The sequence below is a fragment of the Diabrotica undecimpunctata genome, chromosome 3 (assembly GCF_040954645.1).
Source record: "Diabrotica undecimpunctata isolate CICGRU chromosome 3, icDiaUnde3, whole genome shotgun sequence".
NCBI lineage: Eukaryota > Metazoa > Arthropoda > Insecta > Coleoptera > Chrysomelidae > Diabrotica > Diabrotica undecimpunctata.
Window position 1 is genome coordinate 80,236,636 of NC_092805.1, and position 21,025 is coordinate 80,257,660.

General features: G+C 32.0%; 1 protein-coding gene across 2 annotated transcripts in view; it reads left to right on the forward strand.

The window, feature by feature from the left end:
• Positions 1–20,013, forward strand: part of LOC140436947 (pickpocket protein 28-like) — a 313,241-nt gene extending 293,228 nt beyond the window's left edge. For both annotated transcript variants that reach the window (XM_072526128.1, XM_072526129.1), the window contains 2 exons: positions 7,578–7,773; positions 19,657–20,013. In XM_072526128.1, the coding sequence (XP_072382229.1) occupies positions 7,578–7,773; positions 19,657–19,885 (425 nt within the window). In that variant the 3' untranslated portion in view covers positions 19,886–20,013. The remainder of the gene's footprint in view (positions 1–7,577; positions 7,774–19,656) is intronic.
• Positions 20,014–21,025: the final 1,012 nt, after the last annotated feature.

Below are 21,025 nucleotides of genomic sequence, written 5' to 3' on the forward strand. Positions count from 1 at the left end.
GTCAATGGTAATTCTGTTTTTTCCTTTTATTCGTTTTCTCTCTGGTCTTTCAAGATTTTTGTCTTGATCTCGGTTTTTTACGATAGTATATTTTTCATTTATAGGGTTTTGATATTTTAAATTTGATTCCTGTTTAGAATCTGATTTAATTTTTATTTTGGGTTCGTTTTGTCTTATTTCTGTAGGGTGTGTCGGTGTTTTGTCTTTAGGAGGTGTGTTTGTCTCGTGTCCTACTTTGTGAAGGGTGACAGTTTTAAAATTTGTATGCAACTGTCGGGATTTGAGATCTATTACGCATTCATAATGATCTAGAAAGTCTAGGCCTATTATGCCATCGAAATCAATGTCTAAATTGAAAATAAAGACTTTGTGAGGATTATTGTCAGTGAAGGGAATCAGGACAGATTCTGTTATTAACAATTTTTGATCGGTTATACCTTGAATAGTAACGTTTTCAGGAAATCTATTATGATAATTGCGTGCTGTGTTTTCTTTGAAAACAGTGATTCCAGCACCTGTGTCGATTAAAAGTTTAAAAGTGTTGGTAGCATCGTTAATGTAATATAAATTTTTGGAACTCATTGTATGAAATGGGGTTACATGAATGTCTGTTCGGGAAAATTGAGATTCGGGTGAAAGTTGTCTAAGTTGAGTGCTTGGATTTGTTCTTGGATATTCGTAATATCCGTTGAGGGGTTCGTATGATTGGGAGGATGATTTCGATTCTGAAGTGAAAGAAAATCCTGATAATTTTGTGTGTTATTGGTTTCGTAAATGTTATCAGTTTGTGGATTATTTTCTGTATAATAATCTGTTTCATAGTTTTCATAATTATCGGTATTATAATAATTATCTGTATAGTATTCGTCTGTATAATAGTTAGTCGTCATTTCATCAGGGTATTCGTTTAAAACATGTGCTCTTTGGAAGTTTGGGTTTCTTTGAATAACAGATGGACGATTTTGATTTTGATTTTGCGATGAAAAGGAAGGTCTCTGTTGGTTGAAATTTGGATTATTGGATGAATATTGATTCCTATTAGGGTTCTGATTGTTTTGATAGTTGTTAGGTCCATTATTATATTTGTTTTGGTAACCGTGTGGCCTAGAAAAAGTTTGGTTTGGCTGTACGAAACGTGAAGAGCGGCATTCACTATTTAGATGACCAATGCGGCCACAATTTGTACATTTTGTAAACTGAGATGAGGGTCTTCTCATTGGTTGAGAGGGTTTAGGAATAGTTGATCTAGAATTAGATTTTTGTTCTTCAAAATATGACAATTGAAGTTCGCGTCTAATACGATTGCTTGCTTCAATGAGATCTTTTGGATTACTAGCCCTAATAATTTGTCCTAGACGAGGTTCTAAACCGGTTAAAAGTGTGTTTAGGGCCATGGTATCGATTAAGTCACATTGGGCAGTTTTTTGATCTGGGGATAAATTTGCTACTTGGATCGAGGCGTGCATTTTTGCATTCAGAACTTGTAAACGGTTAAAGAAAGTTAGAGGAGATTCGTTAGATAGTTGTTTTAGTCTTTGTAAGTCTTGTATTAAAGAGGTCAGGTCTCTACTGTCTCCGAAATGTAGATTTAGTAATTGTTTTATTTCTGTATAAGAAATTGGTTTTCTAGAATTAATAAGCTGTGCAGCTTTACCTTTGAGTTTATTTTTTACGTGAATCGTTAATAGAACGCGCTGATCCCCTGTGGCCATTTTAAAAGCACAGTCGCACGCATCTAAAAATGTAGAAAGAGAAATCGGATCGCCTTCAAATTCTGGGATAATAGAAAATATTTCCGAAAGCTTGTATGGTTCGATTTCTTGTTGAGTCTGGGAACGTGTCTCAGGCATTTTTCGAGATATTTTTAAACGAAAATGAAAAATAGAAGTATGGAGAAATATAAAATGTATCAGTATATAAGGGAGAAAAAAAAATGTGGTGGTATATAAAGGGCAAAAATGTATCAATATAAAAATATCAAATAATATATCAACAAAAATGTATCAAATATACCAAATAAAAATATATCGAGAGAAAATATACCAAAATATAGCAAGTAAAAAAAATATGTCAATAAAATATCAGTATAAAATAGTATGTAAAGAAATATCAATAATTTCAAATATTAGATAATCAACTTGTATTTTCTTTTATGTATCTTGATTAATTGACTTGCAGTATAGTCAATTTCGTAAATTATTATAACAAAATTATTAACGAGATGATTCAAAATCCACTTACATAAAGAAGAACATCGGGACGCCTTGTTCTCTCTGCTCAGCTACCAGGGGCTTCACTAGGTGTTCCTTCCGTAGATTACAGGAGTGAGGTTGTTCGGAGATGCTTTCTTCTTTAAGGGTTGTCTTGTTCTCTCTGCTCGGCTACCAGGGGCTTCACTAGGTGTTCCTTCCGTAGGTCACAGGAGTGAGGACTTCCGTAGATTCTTTGTTCCGTTAAGGGATGAGAATCCGCCGCTGCCAGTGAGTATACACGTGTTCTAGCAACGTTAACCGGATCCTACTGACTTTGCGCCAATTGTTAGATCACTAATCACTTATTTGACTTTTTAAAAAAGGAACTTTATTTGTTACAAATTAAATATTAAATAATAGTACAAAATTAAATTAATTTAAAATGACTAAAAACTGGACTGGTCGAAGTTGCAGCTAAAAGTGGTTCCGGCATCTGAGAATGGTAATTTATATGTTTGGTATGAAGTGCTGAATTGCTGTTCCCATGAATATTGGCCAACGGTTCGTACAAAGTTCTAATGCGTGCTCAGCGGTTTCTATGGGAATGGGATGATGAAATCTGAAGTCGGCGAACTTAAGCTAGTTCAAGGTTAATATTTTCTCATATAACATATATATATATATATATATATATATATATATATATATATATATATATATATATATATATAAAGTCGATGATCGTATGGTGACCTTTTAAAAGCGTATAATTACAAAGTGGAAGATTAAAATTCACCTTCAAATACCCGGTGAAAACAACATCGAAACTGAAGATATCCTAATTAACAGGGGCCTTTTCCAGGGGAACTCGTTGAATCCACTTAAGTTTTAATAAGCGATGAACCCACTATCTTAGCTACTGAACTCCACTGACTCAGGTTTAAGCATCAAAAGTAACAATACTGTTATGGCAAAGCTTAATCATTTAATGTATATGGATGATTTGAAATTATTAGCTTCCAGTAGAAACCACCTGGATGCTGAAAACTGTGGAAACATTCTCAAATAATATCAGTATGCACTTTGGACTAGACATTTTGGAATAGTGCAAGATGATCAAAACATCGGGGCAATGGGTGAAAATGATATATACAAATATCTCGGATTAAAGCAAGCGCGAAAAATTGACATAAACAAATGAAAACCAAACTAACTTCTGAGTTTGTGCGAAAAGTAAGACATCCATATCGGTCATATCCTAATAGTAAAAATATGTTTAAAGTATTAAATGCGTTGGCCTGTTCCGCGCTTAGCTACTCATTTGGTATTATAAACTGGTCAAAAACGGATATAGAAAGACTTCAGGGGAAAGTTAGAGCACTTCTCACAAAGACACAAAAACATCATCCACGCAGTGGAGTAGAGAGATCAACATTGCCGCTGTACCACGGGGGCAGAGGACTTATGGACATAGGGGAGCAACTGGATAAACCGGTTGTTAATTTAAGAACCTATTTTCAGGCGCAAGCTGAGACATCTACTTTACATCGAGCAATTAAGATTTAATCGCGCAGTAGATAACACAACACCACTTAAACTGAGGGAAAAAGAAATGCGCATACCACCTGACTAAGCAAGAAAAAATGCGCACCTGGAAGTATAAACCTCTGCATGGGTGACATCTCAATAAGGTCAGCCAAGAATATGTCGACAATACATCGTGGAACTATTGGTTGACATCAGAAAATATGTTTCTCGAGACAGAGGTTTTCCTACTTGCTATTCAGGAGCAAGTTATTCTAACTAAAATTTACCTGAAATATATTGTTAAATGCCCTTAGGTTTAACACGACAAATGCCGATATGGGCATCAAGCCTAAGAAACCATCCTACATCTTACGGGGGACTGCCAGATGTTTGTCGGAACTGATTACAAAAAACGCCATGACTCAGTCAGAAAGATTTTTCGCCAAGAACTAGCTACAAAACTGGGACTTCTCCAGACCCACCATTACCCTTATTATTAATAAGTCCTTGACAGAATGCTTGAAAACGACAACTGTAAACTTTACTGGGATCGCACTGTGCTCACAGACCAACCTCACATAATAGACCGGATCTCATACTAGGTAATAAACTTACTAGGCAAACAACACTAATAGATGTGGCGATACCTAATAACTTAACAAACTTGCATGTTAAATACAACGAAAAAATGGCCAACTACAGAGATCTGGAAATATAAATAAAAACACAACACAATGGAGAAAGTATTCAGACGATACCTATTATTCTCTCTACTACTGGAGTTATTCCGAAGAGCCTCTTAGAGAACATAAAACAACTGGATTTTAATTAACATCTCAATAAGACCATGCAAAAATTAGTACTACTCTCAACATCTAGATGCGTAAGAAAATTTTTGGGAGATACTCCGACGTACCAAATCACCTAGGGCTCGATAACACGGAAAGAGTCCCACCAGAGCTTAATCCTTTTGATACCGTAGGTATCTGGGATAAATAAAGTTTCCCCTTAGAGGGGGTATAAGAGGTATGGCTATATCTGGATAATAATAATAATAAAGTTTATTTAGGGAGCTTACGATATAATATAGATAACAAGAAACAAAAATATAGATTACAAGAAAATTTAGCATACTAAATACTAAATAAATATAAAAACTCAGTGAAGTAGAGCTGCTATAAAAGTAGTACCCCTTGTGCGTGAGGCTGAAAAATATATATTTTTCTTTTATAAAGAAATAGTTAAAAATTGTATAAATATAAATAGTACGTTACATATGCGTACTTACAAAAATACATTAATTTTAATTTTAATCTAGCATGTGACACAAATGTGAGTATGATATTAACTGCAATAAATTCATAAAATGTTGTATTTGGTAATTAAAGTATATTTAGATATTTATTATTTATTATTATTGTTCTTTAATCAGTTCTTTATAGAATTGTAGTGTTTTGTTTTTAATCCACTATTTAATTTTATATTTATTATATCTGTTTTTTTATAATTTTTAATTTGTTTTAAATTCTATGGCAGACAATTATATAATTTGGGATCTATGCAACCAACATATCTCTGGAGTATGGATTTATTACATTTAGGTTAAATTTTAATATTTCCTGAATATCTATTTTGATGGTCACGATTGTTAAAGTTTAAAATATTACCTTTTTTTCATGTACCTATATGTATAAGGGCTTTGTAACAGAATATTTTACATTAAGTTAAAAATTGGCTTTCATTATATAACAGCTCGCTAGAATATCTTAAATTTTCCCCATAAATAATTCTAATTAGCCACTTCTAAATAATGTTTATATAATACAAGTAATCAATTCGTATTAATAAATATAACACCATTAAAAACTCTTGGTAAAACATATCTCCACTTTACCTTTTTCGAAAACACCAACCATACGCTTATGTAAAAATAAATATAATATATTAATGACAGTAATCCATGAGATATCAGATATCAATTTTTACTCTATCAGATATCAATTTTTACTCTATCTGACATCTATAATGTCAATGTTTCGCTTTATGTTTTATTAAGTTTTTTTATATATTTTAGAATAACTTTTTGGACTCAATATTGTACATATTAAAATCTTGATAAACTCAAGGAATACCTGCCGAAACGTTGATTTCAATAGCACTATAACATCTAGTTCCAAATTTATTATTACTTATTGAACCTAAACCCAAGAAATATTAATTATATATATATATATATATATATATATATATATATATATATATATATATATATATATATATATATATATATATATATATAACAAAGTTACTATGTTCTAGAATATTCTGGCGTTGTCCCACCTCTAATTCGTCTCATCGAAAGAACCATCAAGACGGGCGGTATTGAAATGTCAATTCTTGTGTTTCCTTCTAAGAATTATGACGTATCGGAGATGGGCTATTTCGTTACAATAATAAAATATGTGCATAAAATGGAAGGCAACCGTATATATTGTTATGCTATGTAAAATTAAAAATAATATTGGTTTGCTCTTAATATATTTCATATTATAAAATATAATAATTCAAAATATTTCAACTGATAAACTATAAAAGATATTTCAAAGAAATGAAAGTCCATTATCTTTGGATTACCTGTAGTAAACAAAATTTAAGATATGCATAAATTATTTTCTTTGTAAAATATATTCGAGTGACGTGAGGGAGCTTAAGTGAAATGGAACAATGGGAGAGTGGATTTTCCAAATAGACTTGTACGCGGATACGGCGAATTTATAATTGTAGGTAAAATTGTTTGTGTGTTATCTAAATGGTTTATGGATATACGTATGACGAACTGTGATTGGAGGAGATAAAAAAAGGTGGGATAGCTATGTACGGATGAGAGTTTAGCTAGATTTTTGAGGGAGAAAAGATAATCAGTTGTTTTTCCAAGGGTGCAAGGCGAACAGTCGTGTTTCTTTGGCGGTTCCCAAGTGATAGTAAGCATTAGAAGTGAATGTTTGTGAGTTTTCGTGGACTAAGTGTATCCTGACGGAAGCTGATCCAGTAAAATATTGTAAGTCATACTTTTCTACTTATATATTCCAAGAGTCACTGTTCAGGCCGGAACGAGAGATTCAGTTTATCGAGAGGAGAAGAGGCTAGCGTCTTTTGAACGATACGTGCATCTGAAGGAGATCATTGAAGACGAAAGGCTCGCAATAATTTATTGTAAGATTGCGGATTACCTAGGGAACTGCGAAGAATAGATAGTGTAGGCTACCAGGAACAAGGATTTGGACAACTCATCTTCAGAGAGATAGTTTTTTTTACCATTTGTCAGTTTTTTCGTTATCAACAAAGTTTTTTTTAATAGCTTCAGAAAAGATAGAAATATTTATCAGGAGATATAGAACAATAATTTTGATTTGAAATTTTAATTTATATAGTATATAACATTAATTTTTGAAGGTTCACGTACGTAGAACAAAATTTTGATAATCATTGTATGAGATATTTTTTGTTTAAGATATTTGAGTGTGAATTTTATTTCAATATATAATTTTGTATCATATATGTTTATTATTCCGGTATTCCTCAGACCTTACCTATCATATGTAAAGCATAGATATTGAAGCACGAATATAACCCTGAGATAAGAGAATTAAATAGTGTGATAAAATCATAATTGAATCATTTAAATAAGTTTAATTAATTAATTAATTAACTAATTAATTGCTTGGCGCATCTCTGACTTTTAATATCACATTAATATGTATTTCTAACTATTGTTCTAGATTAAAACTTACCGATTAATTTTAACTATTAGTAGTTACATTTAAGTTTAGCTAATTGTATATTTTAACTATTTTCTAGGTGAAATCAAACTAGTCGAAATAGACGCCCTTCTCGGAAAAGGCAAAGAATCCAGTTGCAATTGTCTTCCACTTTGTAATCAACTCAAATATCAAGCTAATACATCCAGATATCCTTGGAAATGGAAAGAGCTTTTCCGTGCTCATAAAAAGCTGAGAGAATTAATGGAATACAATGAAACTTATATACATAAAGTGTAAGTATAATAATTTATATATGGTTATAATTTTTTTTTCCTAAAATATTTTTTACAGCTGTCAGAGAACATTGGCAATCAGAGTGAAAATTTTTGACTGCGGCATTGGTGAAACTTTCGTAGGCATTCGAGAAACGTTTAATGTTAACGACAGTTATCTTTTATTAACTAAGCTTTTTTTTAATAACTGTGTTGGTAGAAACATCAAAGAAAGTAGGACCACGCACGCAGTAATATAAAAAAAAACAGAGAGAACACTAATAAGGATTACACATTTACAATGAAAATCTAGTAGAAAGAATTGTAGAAAAAGATACAACAATAAATGAGATTAATAAAAAATCAAACAAAATATGTCAAATAATTGCTCTGAAAAATCAATATGGATGAACAAAAGACAGCCAAGATAATTAAAAAAATATAACTTAATAATTTTATATAGGAATGTACACAGAAAATATAGGTGAACCAAAAAAAGTTACAGATAAACAAAAATTTTAAACGCAGGGTCGAAAAAAATTCTATAAATCACTATAGATAAAGGAGGTGGAAAATTAATACTTCTAGAATTAAGTGTACCAAATATCTTGTCTTTAAAAATAGAGCATACCTGGAGCGTGAAACAGTGCAATAGTAGTGTTAATCTATATGAAACATATTTACAACTTGGAAATCATAAAATAGTCGAACATGGTGCAATTAGAAAAAGAATTTGGTATATATGACTACTTATTGACTATTAAGATAATAATTATTATTTGACTGAATATAATACACCGTTATAATATAATGCCTAAAAAGGAGAGGACTAAGAAAACAAAATCTTACCAATGCACTTCTAGATAGACACGGGATTACTATAACACAGACTGATGCGAAACTACAACGCTAGGCAAAATATATCGACGAACTGTTCAATAATGAAAGAGGGGACCTGGAACACATAGAACTTACTTCAGAAGAAATAGGTCCAGATATTACAAAAAAATATTATACGCATTAAAAACAATGAAGAGCGGGAAAAGACCTGGATCTGACATGCTTTCTGTCGAAATACTAGCTATCATGAATGACCAGCACATTGTTGTTTTAGTAACACTCTTGAACCAAATTTATAGCTCAGGCGTATTACCCAAAGTAATGCGGTGGTTATCGTACCATTACCTTGATGTGTCATGTGCTGAAGTTACTACTAAAAGTCGTCGATAACCTAATATATTATAAACTGGACATAGACATTATTGATACAAAATTTGGGTTTTGAAAAGGCCTAGGAACGTGTAAAGCTCTTTTTTCACTTATTATACCAATACAAAGGTGCCTGAACGTCAATCAAGATATATATACATTGACTATAGTAAAGCATTGAATAAAGTACGACATGGACAATAATTGAATGTCCTGAAATCAAATTAATAAAATAGACTACAATACCTCAGCATCATATCGAATTTATACTGCGAGCAAAAATATGTGTTAACGAATAGCTGTCAGAGGAAATTGAAATTAGACATGAGGTGAAAGGGATGCGTACGTCGCCAATTATTTTTAATGCCTACTCGAAAGAGATCCTAAAAATAGATATGCGGATGATACATAAAAAAGTTGTCTCTAAAGTCCAAATAGCTGTAATGATTGCCGACCTCCGTCGCGGAAATGGCCTTTAAGAAGAAGAATATTACCAGAAGAATATTTAAGACCGTTAAATCTAGTCTTCATGGACTTCAAAAAGATTAAATTAAACACTGGTCATTTAAACAAAGATTTATACTCAAGCACGTACGTTTATTATACACCTAAATAAATATATCGTTTTCTTCGGGTTAGATCATCATCATCAACATCATTACTTTTGTTATTTTCCAAAGATATTATAATTTGCTTTATTTTTTCTTCGATTATTTAATCGAGTTTTCAGAATTTTTATTCCTCTCGTAGGACATATCTTCCAGTTTTTTGGATAGGTTCAAGTTTAAATATGGTATAATAACATCTCTTTAATTCAGCCCAAATCAGATCAATGGGGGTAAATTCGCAATGATGAGGTGACAACTGCAACATTATAATTCCTTGATCCTGTGCTTCTTCATCTTTATTCCGTCTCTATCTTTTCTTCTTCATAAGGAAGTAGTGACAATAAATAATTCATTTGACCCTTGCTATCCTGTACATATTGTTGTGCTTCGGAGAATAAGTAACCAGTCATGTCCTTTATTTGGTTCGAGCATCATGGTGGAGATCATCCTCTGTATCTTTTGCTTGCTACATTGCCGTCAATTATCATTCGTTCCATGTCTTCTCTTTTTCTAGTCACATATTCAAAATATCTTTGTATATTTTGTTCGGTAGTTGTGGTGAGTCTAGTGTTTATGTTAAATTCTTCTAGTACTGAATTATTTGTGAAATACGTGGGTGGTTAAAGGTATGCACAACATTTTACGGTGGACCCACATCTCAAATGCCATTAAATGTTACGCTTCGAATCGGATTTTTTATGGATTATGTTATTAAAGCGTAGCTGGTGATCGGCAAAAGAATATAAGTTGTTGGTTCTCCTCCCGTCCCGTGGTAAACTATATTTTGGAGTGGATATTGTTGATGTGTTGCAGAAATGTGTTTAGTTTATCTTGTCCATTTGTCCAGATAATAAAGATGTCGTCAACATACCTAATCCATAATTCAGGTTTATAAATGAAGTATACAAAAATTAATATATAAAAATTCCAATTAAGAAATTTAAATTGCGATGCATTTGTTTTAGTAATAATACCAACAGTTATTGCTAGACAGGTTCTACGTAAGAGATTTCGGAAACAGAAGAAAAAGTAGATTCATACACACATACATACATGTATATGAATAATAAAAAAGGATTTAAAGAATATAACATAAAGTAATGACAATAACCATAGAAACAGTGGAAGAGTTCTGCTACTTAGGGTCACTGATTGACTGCAAAAACAACACATCCAAAGAAATAAGAAAAAGAATATGCTAACCGCTGTTATTTTGGCCTAGGCCCCTAATTCAAAGCGAGAAATATGTCAAGAGCAACAAAGTGCAGACTTTATAAAACAGTAATACGCCCAGTGCTCGAGTTAGCGAACAGGATCTGTGAAGAAGGCAATATAATTTCGAACTTAATAGACTCTTTGCTGATGCTGATATCGTGAAAACCATCAAAATAAATCACCTAAGATACCACCGCGTTTTGCGGATGGATGAAAGTGATGCTTTTAAAAACAACCATGCTTAATAGGCCGGTCGGAAGAAGAAGGTGACGACCTAAACTCAGGTATCTGGACGATGTGCAGCACGATTTAAGGGAGATTGAAGTGAGGGGATGGAGAAGACAGCCGCTAGAAAGGAAAGAGTGGAAGAATGTTTTGAAAATGGCTAGGGCTCACGAAAGGCTGTAGCGCCAACTGATAATGAACATGGACCAAAACACATAGGATAGCAAGAAGTAAAAAATAATTGAGAAAACTGGTAACAATACCGGATGGGACTCCTAGGAGTCCTTAATGTTAACAGATTTTTTATCAATACTTCATCAATACATATAGAACATGAGGTCTTCTATAATTATGAAAAGTAACTGGCCAGATTTTAGATACAGTGGCGGTGAATGCTTCACATGCAATAAAAATCTAAAACTTTTTATTACTTTACTTAACTTAAACAAGTTCTTTAATAGTCTGAGAATTACAAGATGAGAGCTATGGGAAGAAAACATATTAAGATCAGTTTATTGGCATTAATAACTGCGATGCAAATGAAAATAAGTGGTGATAACAGGAGAAAGTGGGGAAGTAAAGGGATCCTGTGATACAATAATAAAAAATATTGTAGAAGATGACATAATTAAAGCACATAACTAAAGTTTACATTATTGCCTTTATTTTTGTCTTCATCTCTATTGAGGTAGGCTTCTATCTTGAACCATACAAATTTTAATCCCCTTCACAGAAATGTCGTGTTTAACTTTTTTCCCACAAGGTCTTCTGTGATCTTCCTCTCCTACCAGGAACAAAAAATTGATTTGACAATTAAATCCTAAAACTTTTTTGTATCCTGAGTTTTATATAAAAAGAGTTTGTTATACAAATACTTTCAAATGCTAAAAACTATTGTATGTTTAATTATATCACAATGAATGAAGTAGTTATATGGTATAGTAGAAAATATGGAAGGAAGTAGTGTATTAAAAAATGTGACGTTGCCATGCAGAAACGTAAAACAAAAGAAGATGTAATTTGTTAAAAAAAGACAATATTCAAAAGAAGCAGCTAAAATAATATCAAGAAGAAACACACACCTCGAAAATGATTAAATATTAATCTTTAGTATTATATATTATGTATCTTAGTTAAACATTCTAGAACTACTCTTCTAACCTACGGAAACTTTCTACCTACGGAAGACTTTTCGAACACATGTGTAGAGCGTTTGGTTGAAACAGAGTGCCAGTCGTGAACTGAACTCTACATGTATATGCACCCCGTTCGGTTTTTATCGGTAAAAACGAAATTTCAAAGCAGAAACCAACATAGGTAATGCGCGAAAGTTGCAGCACCTGAATCTTCTGGATGTAAGCATCAAAGGATGCATACTATAATTATTATTCAGATACAACTTTTTGTCGGCTAATATTGGCTAAGTACCAGATGGAGCATACCTTAATATACAATAGTGTTTAAAAGAAATATTTTTCAAGTATAATACAAATAGTCTGTTAGTAATATAAAACCCATGACTCATTCCCTTACTCACCAGCGACATTGTACCATTTGTACTGCAAAAAGAAACGGAATAATATTAATTTTACTCTGTGGGCATTCAATAATGTACGTTTTAGAACAAAAATTAAAGTGAAGACGCAGCAAACATACATTCAAGAACAAAAAAGTAACTATGCTTTATTAATATGTATATAATTAAAAATATTACAAAAAATAACTAAAAACATACTAAGGACCTAATTGCAAGTATAGCTTTTATCTACATTTTTTCGTAAAATTACTTAAAGGCTTAACTTAAAACTAGCTAATATAGAAAACTAAATGTGTAAGAATGTGACTATAGACGAATGATACAAAATTAGTTAAATGCTTTAATATAAAAGCTAGTCTGCTATAAAATCATTCCATACATTTAAATTGCTAAATATTTACCAACTCGCCTGAAGAATTATTGTCCAAACTTCAACACAGCTACAGACCATGTCCATGGAACTTCGTACAGAGAGAAGACCTATGCATAGCTTTGCGATAAATCATTATCTTCGTCTTCGATAAATACCACACACCAATTCTTTAAATTTATAAGCAATAAAATAAATACTTTATAATTATCATATAATAAAAAAAAATTAAATGACTACAAAAAACGTACACTTTTATAAATTTTTTAATTTACGGAATACTTTTATCGCGTTTAAGCTATTATTATTAGAGAAATGTTCTTAAATAACTTATAATTTCCACTGTCAACATAAAAACTATCAAAAAAATTACCGGCACGAACTGTTGAATACTACCGAAATGATCATACAACGACAATAGTCAAAAACACACTGAAAAATCTAAATCAGGTTTATAGGTACAAGCTGGTGATTTCGTTTGATAAAAAGTCTTTTACTCATAGCAAATATAAGTAATGTATCATTAATTTTTATAATTTGTCGGAAATATTTGAATATAGGTATTGGTCATCAGTTTTTTTTTTAGTTTAGGTAGATTGATGTTGAAAGTTTATTAATGTGATTAATTTTAATCCCTTTTTAAGCACTCATACACAATATTATCAACTATTTGTTTTTATTTGCTTCTCCCTTTGCTTTTTAACAATATTTGCTTTTTGTTTTTTACATCTAGTTTTTTTATTGATAATCAATTTAGAAGTAATTTTTAATGAAATATTATTGTTGATTTCTATTTTTTACCATTTTGTGATCGCGGCCTGTGGTAAAATGATTGATTTGCTTTTTGTGTTTCACATCCAGTTTTTTATTTATCATACTTTTGTAATTAAATCCTGATTTAGTATTATTGTTGATTTCTATTGTAAATTGATTGATCGCTTTCTTTTATGACAAACTTGTCTTTGAAGACGATTTTAGCATTTCATTTTAGTGGTTTCCATAAGGTTTGTCCTCCATTAGTAAGTAATCCTCATAAGTCCATTTTCTTCATGGTTCATATAAGAAAAATAGGGAACTTGCACATTTTTGTTTTATTATATGATAATGTTCAGTTTTGCTTTAAAATAAGATTTCCGAAATTTCACGCTTTAAAAACTCATAATAACAGCAATGTAAATTTAAAATGTGTATTTAAATCATTTCAAACGAACGAGAAAGCGCGCGAACATTTGTGACGTCATAAAGTATGTTTCTATGATGTCTTATTATCCATTTTGTTTATACTAGTGTTTGATACAGTTTTTGAAGATATAGTATTGAATTGTATGTGTGTTTACTATGGAAAATAAAAGTGAATACTATAAGTATTGTTTAGTACCATTGTGTAAAAGTACAACGATTAAAACCACCAATACAATATTTATTAGATTACGTCGATAAGAAACTGCGCTAAGTGGTTACTTAATTTATTATCAGAATTAAAATGGACTAAAATAATTTTTCATAGTCTTTAGCTTAGCTGTTGTTTGTCTCCGATCAGAAATTATTAGGTTTGAAGAATGTTCTGAAGAAGAAAAATATCTGTTTAGAAAAGAACTTACCTAATGAAGCAGCACAATTATAACACTTTAGATCCAAGTACTTCCTCGGTTTCTTCATTAATTTCCAAACAGACAGCATACTGTTTTTTTAACATTATGTTATGTTTAGGTCTTATTTTTTGAAGCATAGCTTTCTTATCGCACGCTAAGGACAGAGCGATGAATCACCCTGAGGTATTAAAAAAATAAAACTAACGACACATCGCGCGACCACGCACTTCATGTAGTAGTAAAGGCAGTGCCATGCGTGTTTATTAATAAAATAAATAAAAAATAAAGTAAAATTAAATAAAATAAAATTTACTATTTTTGATGGGAATACACCACAATTTAAATTTAAAATAAGTTTATTTTTATGTATTTTATAAAATAATATAAAATAAAATACAATCTAATCGTATCGAATCGAATAGAATCGAATCGAATAAAATATCGATTCGAATCGATTATCGAATAAGATCGATTATCAAGTCGAATCGAATCGATTATCGAATCGAATCGAGTCAAACATCGAACCAATTATCAAATCGATTATTAAATCGATTAAGAAATTGATTATCGAATCGATTATCAAATCAAATCGAATCGGTTCTAGAATCAAATCAAATCGAATCTATTATTATCGAATCGATTATAGAATCGAATTGATTATTGAATCGATTGTCGAATCGAATCAATTATCCAGTCAAATTAAATCGATTCTCTAATCAAATCTACTTGATTCTCAAATCCAATCATCAATTATCGAATCGATTATCGAAAAGAATCAATTCTCGAATCGAATCGATTATTGAATCAAATCGATTCTATTCTCTAATCAAATCGAATCGAATTAATTATCCTATCAAGTTGAAAAACGGCAACTGGGCTAGAAGTAACGAACAGAAAGAAGAACGATTTGCAGATCATTTAGAAAGCACGTTCAAACCCAACCACAATGATGGTGAAGAACTGAGATGGGAAGAACCATTCCAAACTGAAGAAAGAATAACGTTAACATCACTTATGATGTTATGATGAGAATATAAATCCTAAGAAAGCTCCAGGATATGATCTCATAACAGGCGAATTATTAAAAAATCTACCAAGAAAAGCCATAGTTAAGCTGACACACTTAATAAATGCTGCTTTTAGATTGAGATATGTTCCCAGACTCTGGAAAGTAGCCGAAGTAATTATGATCGCCAAACCAGGTAAATCTCCTAATAAAGTGACATCCTATCGACCAATATCACTCCTTCCGGTGATGTCAAAACTATTTGAAAAACTTCTATTGAAAAGAATAAAACTAATAATAGAAAGAAAAAATCTTATACCAAATCATCAATTTGGTTTCAGAAATCAACATTCCACTATAGATCAAGTTCACAGAATAACGAATATAATAGAAAAAACATTAGAAGAAAATAAAGTCTGCTCTACAATCTTCTTGGATGTAGCACAGGCGTTTGATAAAGTCTGGCATGACGGTTTAAACTATAAACTAAGAACGTTCATGCCTAAACAGTATTCAGAAATCTTGAAATTATACATTGCGAATAGATATTTCAGAGTAAAACAAGAAGAAGTTTACACCGACTTAAGGGAGATCAAAGCTGGCGTGCCACAAGGGAGTGTCTTAGGTCCGGTCCTGTACCTATTGTATACGTGTGACATTCCAGAGCTAGAACAAAATACTATTGCCACCTTCGCGGATGATACAGCCATACTGGCGATAGGAGACACTAGTGAAGAAGCGACTGATAAGCTGCAACTATCAGTAAATAAAATACATAACTAGACCAGAAAATGGCGAATAAAATTAAATGAGACTAAATCTGCACACGTTAACTTTACAAATAAAAAAAAATTGAAAATTTACCAGTTAGAATAAATGATACCCGAATTCCTTATGTAACATCAGCAAAATACTTGGGCATCACCCTAGACGCGAAGCTGCGCTGGAAAGTCCATGTCAAAAAGAAAAGAGGGGAGCTTGATATTAGATATAAGAAATTGTATTGACTGATTGGAAAAAATTCAACATTATCAATTCATAATAAATTATCCATCTACAAGCAAGTACTGAGGCCAGTATGGGTGCCAACTCTGGGGCTGTACCAAAGCTAGTAATATACATATTATCCAGAGATTTCAAAACAAAGTACTGAGAAAAATTGTTGATGCTCCTTGGTATATCCGTAACAGCAACCTCCACCAGGTCCTGGGTATGAGAACTGTGATCGAAATAATCAAGAGAACAGCAGCAAGTCACGAGCAGAGGCTGCATAGTCATGTGAATGTCTAGGCAATCCAGCTTCTTGACAACACTGAACTAAAGAGAAGACTCATAAGGACAAAACCATTTGAGCTAGTGTAAATGTGTAACAGTTTAGTGTAAAAAGCAGAGTATAGTGCTGTGAAATTATTGCATGTTAGTTGTAGTGTATTAGTTAATAGATAAAATAAGAGTAAGCCATAGGGTAAGCCTTAGATTTAAGCATTTGCTGTTATTATGTTAGGTCAGAAAATAACTGATAATTGGTCATTTGTGATAGGTGTTAATAACAAAAATTACATATTATTATATTAAATTAAATTAATAAAAAAAAAAAAAAAAAGATTATCGAAAAGAATCTATTCTCGAATCGAATCGATTAATGAATCAAATCGATTCTATTCTCTAATCAAATCGAATCGAATTAATGATCGAATCGATTATCATATAGGATTGATTATCGAATCGATTATCGAATCGAATTGATTATAGAATCGAATCTATTTTCGAATCGATTATCGAATCGGTTGTCGAATTGATTATCGAATCAATTATCGAATCGATTATTGGATCAATTATCGATTATTGAATCAAATTGAAATCGAACCGATTAAATGGAGTCGATTATCGAATCAAATCGAATATCGAATTATCGAATCGAATCAATTATCGAATTACAGGATGTGGCGTTCTCAAAGTATTATTAAGCAAGCTTGTCGTTAATTCTTATTCAGCTTCTCTCTGATGGTCTTTTGTTGACATTTAGTTCATCATACTATAGACGCTATAGGTAATCATAGGTCTGACTACAGTCATATAGAGGATCATTAGTTTTGTTTTCATACCCCATGTTTTCCACATATCCTTCGACATGTCGAAAGGAAAAGCTTTGCTTTGTTGGTTATTCTTTTTAAATACGTTCCATGTAAGTCACTTATTTAGTATAACTGCTAGTTTTCTGCTAGTATTACTACTAGATATTTGACATCATTCGCCTTTTTGACAGTTTCTCCAGTGCATCTAGATGTTTTCTAAGTTCCGTCTTCTTGTGAAATTGACTACTACTATTTTACTAGGATGGCCAGAGATTTTTTCTCTGTCTCACTATTTCGTAATTATATTTAATTTTCTTTGGAGTATGCTTGATAGAACACAACTTTACTTTCCTCTTACCATAAGTACTATATCATCTGCATAGGCCTGCACTTTTACCCCCTTTATGTCAGAGAGCGAAATCGAGCCATCCACTAGGAGTGACTACAATTGGAGAGAAAGCACTTCCCCCTGTGGGCACTCTTGAGCTGATTTGGCCAAAATCTCCTCTCCTTGCCGGTCTGTTAGAACCAGCATATTCTCTAGCATTGCTTTGATCTAGTCGCATGCAGTAGCGGATATTTCTTTTAGTGCTGCTGTATCATAAAGAGAATTGGGTAGTGTATTAGTAAATGCGACTTATATATCTAGAAAGGCGGTTTATACAATCCTTACATTATTAATAAAGTAACTGATTTTCTGAACTACTTCGTCTAGTGCTGATTCTGTTGATTTTCCTTCATAATATGCATAAATGCAAAAATTATGCAAAGAAAACGAATAATAGTTATACTTAGATGGAACGTACAGGATATTCAAAAAGATAAATGAACGTAGTTATACTTAGATGGAACGTACAGGATATTCAAAAAGATAAATGAACGTACCTAAAGTTACTCTTAAAGAACAGAAAATGAATCTAATAATAACAACGAAAACCAATAAAAAGCCACAAGGCTCAGAAAATCTGGGACAATAGTACCATTTTTTTACCAGGTGTTCCCAAAGAGTTATGAAGTACTAAGTTATGAAGTATATGTTGTGGTAAAGAGGCAACCGACAAAAACGGAGACAGACATATTAATATTGATCCAAAACAATTTAAACGCGTTGAATTGATACTTCCAACATAAAGAAACGCATAATAAATGCACAATAAATATATGTACATAAATATATACGTGGAAAATTATCGATTGCGATCATATATGATAGCAAAAACATCTCAAATTTAAAATTTAAAGTTATACGATGCTTAGAGGATCGACATGTAACTGAGATCACTATCTACTTAGAGCAAAAACATATGTCCGTACAACAAAAAAACGTTAAAGCCCATGTGCGAATAATGTCGTATACTCTACTTCTCAAATAAATTATAGAATGAAAACCAGATGAAAGAAGAAAAGGCGGAAGACTATGGTAAAGTTAGAGAAGCTGAATAGACGAAGATTTGGGAGTCCGAGGCATAGAGGAAGAAGGCTGAGATCAAAAATCGAAAGACGTAAAACGGAGTCAAATATACCTAATAAGTAAGATTTTTCAACCAAAATATGGAAAGAAAGTCAAAAATAAGGTGTACTTAGAGTAACTTTCCACGTCTAACCGTAAAAAACCAGTTCAGTAAAATATATCTACTACTTTAGGGGACTAGGTTATAGGTTATTTTTTGAAATTTAAGATTTAGTTTTAATTTGCGTTTAATAATTTTATAGTGTTTTAGTTTTACTGATTTCTAAATAAGATAATTATTTAATGAAACCTGTTTAGTTTTAATAAAAATAAAGTACGGTCTATTCCATGAATATAAGACTGTTTTTTTTTTTAATGAAAACAGTCGTATATTCATGAAATAGACTTTATTTACTTATTTTCAATTTTAAATTTTAATAAACTTTAGCAAACAATTTTTTCTTCTGCAGAATTATATTTTTGGATATGTTTGAATCCTTAACGGTGCTTTTCGTGTACGTAGTGAAAAAATGTAATTTGTTGAAGTTTATGAGATCAATTAGCTATTAAATGGGGATTTTCGTATTGTTTTATTAAATTTACGATGTGGTTTTTAGGCACTATTCCTCGTTGAAGATCTTTTTCAGCTCAGACCAGTTCCTGCCATCCGAGAAAAATGAGCTATATGGAATGTTCGACTTTATTTCAAACTTCGGAGGACTTTTAGGACTTTTTACGGGTTTCTCTCTTTTAACTGCAGCTGAAATTGTCTATTATATATCTATTAGACTGTGGTGTAACAAGAAATTGTATAATGATATCTCTGGACCACCAGAGGAAGATTGATCTTAGTTGTGTAACATCAAGTTGTTACTGGTGATAATAGACATTTTTTTAATTTGTTGTTTTTATCAGAGAAACAATGTAAGATGGATTGTTAATTATTTTAACAAATTAAAATTAATTATTAGCAAGATGTTTTTAATTTACTGCCATGCCAAAAACATAATAATGCCAGATGTCCAATACTAATATGATTGTTTTAATAAAAACTAGTTTGTCAGAATCTCTATACACAAAAAAAAATTTACTTATTACTGATAAACCTAATAAAATTTATAAAGATTGTGTCTTCGTAGGTTTTGTTAATGCCGTTTCACCTTTATTAAACGAACTTTGGCCATTGTCTTTAGTTTTCGAACACATATTGGTGAATAATTAAACACACTCATAGGGTTTTATATTCGTCATGTATTTAGTTTAAAATATATTAAGGTATATTTGTCTTATAACCGGTATAGATTCTTAGCTCGCGGAACTTAGACTCCAAAGTATACAAAAAAAGAAGAGTTAGGAATACCTGTCCCCAACCGAAAGCATAAAGATGCAGGAAAAATGGACCGAGGACCTCTTCAAACTAATTGTTGAGGTGCCTTATACCACCAATAAAGTAAAAGATGTGCTCTGTAGCAACCTTTAAAAAGGAGTCCATTAGAAAGTGGTTAGAAAATTACAGCTTCGAAGCGACAGAAAGGATGCTTATTGATACATACGTATAGACTGGACCATGCGTGGTTGACACGACGTGTCAATTGGCTAATAAAATAATACAGAGAGATCCAAGCCTGCCTGGGGAGATTACTGCAAGTAAACCCCTTACCTCTGAGATTTTGACGCAGACTGGTCGTTTGCATTGACCGGGGATAAAGTCTTTTTCCAGGGGCTTTTTCAAGAGGTCCACAGTTGTAGTCGGAAACACTGTCAATGTCCCAGATACATTCACTAAGGTGGTTCTGGTTGAGCCCTCCGATCCATATGAAGAGGAGTATTCAACGTTTATATACAGATAGGTACCCAGAATTAGAGCAACTGGACGAGGATTTTAATATCCTCGAAAGTAGGACTTCCTTCCGGTCTAAGGCCTTAGTGGACTTGGTTAAAGTAATTAAGATAAAGGTCGCTGCCGGTAGACAAACACTCTGGGAC